Source organism: Microtus oregoni, unplaced genomic scaffold (assembly GCF_018167655.1).
Source record: "Microtus oregoni isolate MIOR12 unplaced genomic scaffold, Mior012 000000F_ref0000247, whole genome shotgun sequence".
In the NCBI taxonomy this organism is placed as follows: Eukaryota; Metazoa; Chordata; class Mammalia; order Rodentia; family Cricetidae; genus Microtus; species Microtus oregoni.
In genome coordinates, this window is record NW_024543059.1 from 91,741,936 (window position 1) to 91,747,935 (window position 6,000).

Sequence of the window (6,000 nt, forward strand, 5' to 3'; positions counted from 1 at the left end):
GGGTAAAAGGAATGGTGGGTTACATGGGCTCTGACGGGGAGAGACGAAAAGGGGCTTTTAGAGAGGTGGGAAGGTAAAGACAGAGGAGGTAAAATAACGGTAAGGATGTCTGAAAAGCCATGAAATCATACCATTAACTATTTACCTAAAACTAGTACTAAAGCATGAAATTCTGTGTATAAATATGCATTTATAGTTTGGGGGCGTGTTTTGGGGCTTTTGTTTTGTCTGGTGGGTTTGTTTTTTGTTTTTTGTTTGTTTGTTTTGTTTTTGGTTTTTCAAAGCTGAGTTTCTCTGTATAGCCACCCTGGCTGTCCTGCAACTCAGTTTGTAAACCTGGCTGACCAGGAACTCACAGAGATCCACATTTATATGTTCAGTGAACTTTTCTCATCTGGGATGACAATGCTCCCTCCAAGAACCAAGGACCACTTAGCTGGACATGAGAAGGCCTCTTCTGAGTAGTTGGCCAGTGATGGCCAAGAGACTCAAAAAAAAAAATAAAATAAAGTCTATTCCTATTGCCCTTGGCTCCCTCCAAGGTGTGGAGATAAATCCCTATCACAGAAGACACCATGCACTTCAGAAACAGGGCCCAGGAACTGGACCTGGCCTGAAAGCCTCTTCTCTGAAGATTGGGCTTCATTCTGCCAGAAGATGTCGCTCAATCTCCCAAAGGAGAGAAGCTACCAACCGTCCAATCTTGCTGTGAACCACAGCAACAACCAGAATGGCACAATCGTCCTATGGGTGCAGTAGATGCACACACGCCTACCTTGGTGCTAACCAACAACTCTCTGACTGGATTTAAGACCCGCTCAACAAGACGGCAAACATGTCTGGAACAGGAAACGTAGCTTACTACTCAGTGCTAGTGAAGCCATGGATATCTGAGGAGAATCTGCAAGCGCTAATTTACTAAACCCGCATAATCCCTATTGACAGTTTAAACATCTGTCCTTATACTTACCTACAGATAGGTGTGGTTGTAGTGTTCACCCCTCAACAAGGAAACGTCTCCTTGCAACAGACAGAGACCACTACAGAAAACCATAAACAAACTGCAGAGTTGTGGAGCCCAGTCCTAACAGATACATCTACAATACACTCCCACACCTAAGGTTCAGTGCAGAAGATGGGGAGCAAAGACTGTAAGAGCCAGAAGATCAGGGCGTGTGCTAGGAGAAATGACATCCACAAAGCCTCACCAAAATCTCATCTCTAAAGTGAAAATGGCTGTCCAAATATGAGCTGAACAAGGATAATAGACAGGCTTAAGTGAATGGAGAAAAGGCCACGAGGTCTCAACCCTACACAGGCAAATTAGGAATGCTAAAAGGGGGAGAAATGGCCTTCTCCAAGGACAGCACACAATACCAAATGGTCAGCCCTAAAAAACAAGCAAGTAAGTAGCACTGTACAGACTGAGTGGGTTATATTTCTACATATGTGTGTGTGTGCATGCATACACACACACACACACACACACATTTGGAGGAAAGCAAGGAGGAATGCATAGAAGAGTCTGAAGGGAGAAAAGGAAGGAATAAACATTGTAACTACAGTATAAGCTCAAAAAGTTAAAAAAAATGTATCTTATGAAAATAACTGGACCAAATGAGACAAAAAATAAAAACAAACGGATTCTGATGTAATTTTATTTGACACAGTTTTGAAACTATCAATAAGCTAAATAGCAATCAGAGTATTGGCAATAATATTATATAAATATAAAGTAGTATATCACACAATTGTTAAAAATTCCGCACAGAAACAATGAACAACCTCTTTGGTCTCCAGATCCTTTTAGAATCCTTGAAAATTATTGAGGGCTGCGGAAAGTTCTTGTGTATTGTAAGAATCATGACCCATGGATGGAGCAATTATTCCCCTTCGAGGGATTCTGCATGGGAGACACAGCTGACTGGCATCCTCCGGTCTCCAGCCATGGCACCTTCTGATACACCGAAAAGCTGTCCTGTCCCTGGGCTGCTCCAGGCAGTGACAGGATTCTGTGGGGAACTGGAGCTGGGGCCACTTCTCCCCAACATAAGTTTCCTCTCGTCCTCTCTTCAATACCATTGGCTAGTTCCCTATCAGCCTGGCCTAGACCTTTTAGGAACTCCTGTGTTGAATGAAGCTCTTATCCAAATCCCACTCCCTTGTGAATGAGGAGGGACAGCTGAAGCCTGGTCAGCTGAGGACCCCTGAGTGAGCACAGACCAACCAGAGCCGCCATCCTGCAGCATGGGGGAAGGAGCCTTGGGAAACAAGAGAAGAAGAATCGTCCTAGTATGTGTCTAGGGTGCTGTTCACTGCATTTGTGAGGAAAAATGACATGAAGTGGAAACATAGACAAGTTATGTGTGTCCAGATCACAGCAAATAGGGCATACAAGTCAGCCCACGGCCTAGGAATCCACCTGCCGTATGACATACTACATGTGATCCGATTTTCCCCGGCACGGTTTTGATTGGCTGGTCCTACTTACGATGAAAACGGAAACACTAACGAGTAGGGCCTGCAGGACAACACAGGGGGTAAAGGCACTTGCCACCAAGACCTGAGCTCCACCCTGGAGTTCACTCTGTAAAGGGCAGAAGTGACTCAATGAGCTGTCCTCTGACCTCCACATACATGCAACGCTTCCCACGCAAGCACATGTGCACGCACATACAAATAAATGTGTATATAAAAGCAACACAACTGATTTAAAGTTTAATTTTGTGATTATTAAAAGACACGTCACTGCCATGTCAGTGTATTTCAGATGCTAGCCCTAAACCCTTTGCTATCCCTTTGATCCAGTGAGAGAGACAGAATTGTCAGTCCGAAGTGCTGGTCTTATCGGAGGTCGTACTGATTAATACGGAATACCACTCGCAATCACAAAAGTGGTGACACGTGAGGTAAGGGAGCCACACACAGCAGTACACAGTCAGCTCATCCCTGGAAGGTGGTCCAGGAAGACACACCACAGAGAAGGTGCCAGTTATTCAAAATAAAACTAACTTCCCCTTAACTATAAAAATAACAGTTCCTAAACTTACAAATGCTGTCCCTTAACTATAAAAATAACAGTTCCTAAACTTACAAATGTTGTAAAGGAAAAGTAGAAAATTGTTTGTTTGTTTGTTTGTTTGTTTTTTTATCATTGAGAAATAGCTATTACTAGCCTTCTGCAGAGGAGTGCATTAGTGCATTGATCATACGCCAGGCACGACATCAATAGTGACACTACACATCTGAACAAAATATAATTTATATATGCACAAAATATATACACTTACCAGTGATATACATGAGCTGCCCTCTTCTATATATTTAAATGCACATAGTTTTTACATAACTTGTTTTATATATAATAAATTTTGAAAAATTAAAGACTTTATCTCATGATTTGTTATTATTGTGGGGTCCAGGGTTTTGAGCTTTTGTCGTTGCTGTGTGTTTCAGTTCACTCGAGTTTGACTTAGAAGAGAGGAGGATAGAGCCCAAGCTGACCAGGAACTTGCAGCAATTCTCCTGCCTCAGCTTCCAGAGTTCTGGGATTATAGGCATGCCCCATCATCCCTGGCTAATCCCTCTCTTTTTAAAATCTCACCAGACGCGTTGTCGACTTTGTTCATATTTTCAAAAAAACGTTATTAGGAAACTTAAAGCACACTTAAAATGAAACCTGAGTCAAAGAAATCATACCAGCGGCTAGAAATCACCTGGAGGAGAATAATAAAAACAACTAACCCTCAGGGTGGTGGTGGCACACGCCTTTAATCCCAGAACTTAGGACGCAGAGGCAGGAAGATCTCTATAAGTTTGAGGACAGGTTGATCTACAGAGTGAGTTCCAGGACAGCCAGGGCTGTTACACAGAGAAACCCTGCCTCAAAAAATAAATAAACAAACAAACAAGTAAATAAATAACCCTCAACATACCTGTGAGATTCAGCTATGGAGAGGCTAAGAGATGCTATCACTCAAGATTAGCAAGTCAGACCTTTGATTCAAGAAATAGGAGGAAATGAGTCAACCCAGATTAAGTAGAATAGACACACTCCGCAAAAAGTACCCAAAGTTGGTTCTTTCAGAATGTGTATTAAATAGGCAAACCTATGGCCAGTGTGAAGAAGGGGAAGGAACAGAGATCAGAAATGAGATATATAATAATACTTTGGGCAAAATGAGTACTTCCCCCCCCCAAAAAAATTAAAAAGTTTAACTTACTAAGAGGCTGTAGTAAAGTGAAGAGGCCTCTTATTAAGGAATTGACGGTGAAAGAGTTTTAAATATAGATACAGAACAGTTGGTGGCCCCCGCAGTAACTCAAGCACGTTCCTCTTGGGCTAGGAAAGCCAGTGTCCTTTTGCACAGCAACAGGCTGGACAAGTTCCAGGTTCAGTGTGTCCACCCTGCCAAAGGGCCTGGATGTCAGGGGCACAATTTACATGACTCAGAGAAAGAACAATTACTTTACAACAGGTCAACCCTTCAGATCAATGTGTGTACTTAGGGCACTAACTTAGAATGTCATAAAATGGGAATGTGGCATTTCCACCTCGACCAGCGGCGGGAAGAACTGCTGGTTTTAACCCGTTTTTGAAACAAAACTCTAGTTGGTAGTTGTAACAAAGCTACTTCCAAGGGCCACAAAGTGTCTCTTTCACCTAACTTAAAGAAGTCTGACAGGGGAACAGCCATGCATTGTTTGCAAAGGTCGGGACAAGTGAAGAACCAAGAACTAGAGATGCTCTCAGAACGAAAGCCTTGGCAGTTTTAAGTGTGTAACACTAACTTATCTGGAAAAATACCCGCCGCCTTCCAGATTCAACTTTCCGGAGCTCTTCCAGCCGCTGGCGGGCATAGTTCCGCCTCTTTGCCTGGCCTCAGGCCACAGCCCTCCCGGTACCTGGCTCGGTCCCGGAGCCGGCAGCCTCCCCAGCGCCCCTGACGACCCACCTCCTCGGCGTCCTGGCCCAGTGGGATGCCCAGGCTCTGCAGCCCCTGCTGCAACTCTCCGATGTCCACCACGCCGTCCCCATTGCGGTCCAGCGCCCGGAAGAGTGTCTCGTAGCGCGTGGGCGGCTCCGCATCCTGGCAGGCGGCCGTAGGCAGCACGAAGGACCGCAGCCAGCGCAGCATGGTCCCGGGGAAGTCACCGCGGGCTGCGGGGGGCCGAGCGCGATCCGGGTGGCGAGGCCTGGCTGGGTGGGGCGGCAGCCGCAGAGACTCCGGAACGTCGTCGGGGGGCGAGGCTTCTGGCTCACAGGAACCCAGCTCGGCACAGGGTGTGGCCGCCCAGCTGCTGCTCGGGGCGGAGCTGGCCCAGGCCTGACTTGGCTGCTGGGACTTGCTGGGCCAGATTCCAGCCCCCAAAACGTGCGGGCAGGAGGGAGGGATGGGTTGCTAGGGACTCTGATACCGGTTTCTGTTCTGTCCGAAGCCCCTCGAAGCTGCAAGCTTCGCCGCCAGCATATTAAAGCCTGCGGGGAGGAGGTGTTTTGAAGGCCAGGTTGCTCAGCCTCAAAGGCCCATTGGACTGGAAGAGTTGGCGAACTGCTGCTTGTGTTCACCAGAAGATGGCTACGGGTGGTTAACTGGGACGATGAGTCAAATGTGAAAAGGTCTAACAGACCAAAAGGAGCAGAGGGACCTGCTAGAGGTCTGTTTTCAGGGAAGAACTTCGGTCGCCCAGGAGGCCTTGGAGAGAGGAGGGGAGACAGCGTACAGTGGGTACCTTCCCACATCACACAGAGAAACTTTAGCTCCTTCCCCTCAAGACAGGTGTTGTTTTGAGGTTTAGCATTTATTGTTCAAGTGAGAGAGTTCCTAGGATAACTACATTGGATCTGCAGAGAGAAAATCCGAGTCCTGTTTCCCTGCATAGTCTTTCGTCAGTGAAATGAGAATATGAACAGCTGCCTCACCATAAGCGGGATGCCTTTCTTGGAATCAATCATCTCCCTTCAATCGCTCTACTTAGTAGAAACTGGTTCTATCCCGC

General features: G+C 46.2%; 1 protein-coding gene across 1 annotated transcript in view; it reads right to left on the bottom strand.

The window, feature by feature from the left end:
* Positions 1-5,279, bottom strand: part of Slc25a24 (solute carrier family 25 member 24) — a 41,635-nt gene extending 36,356 nt beyond the window's left edge. Inside the window, exon 1 of the mRNA XM_041655842.1 lies at positions 4,956-5,279. Within this exon, the coding sequence (XP_041511776.1) occupies positions 4,956-5,138 (183 nt within the window). The 5' untranslated portion in view covers positions 5,139-5,279. The remainder of the gene's footprint in view (positions 1-4,955) is intronic.
* Positions 5,280-6,000: the final 721 nt, after the last annotated feature.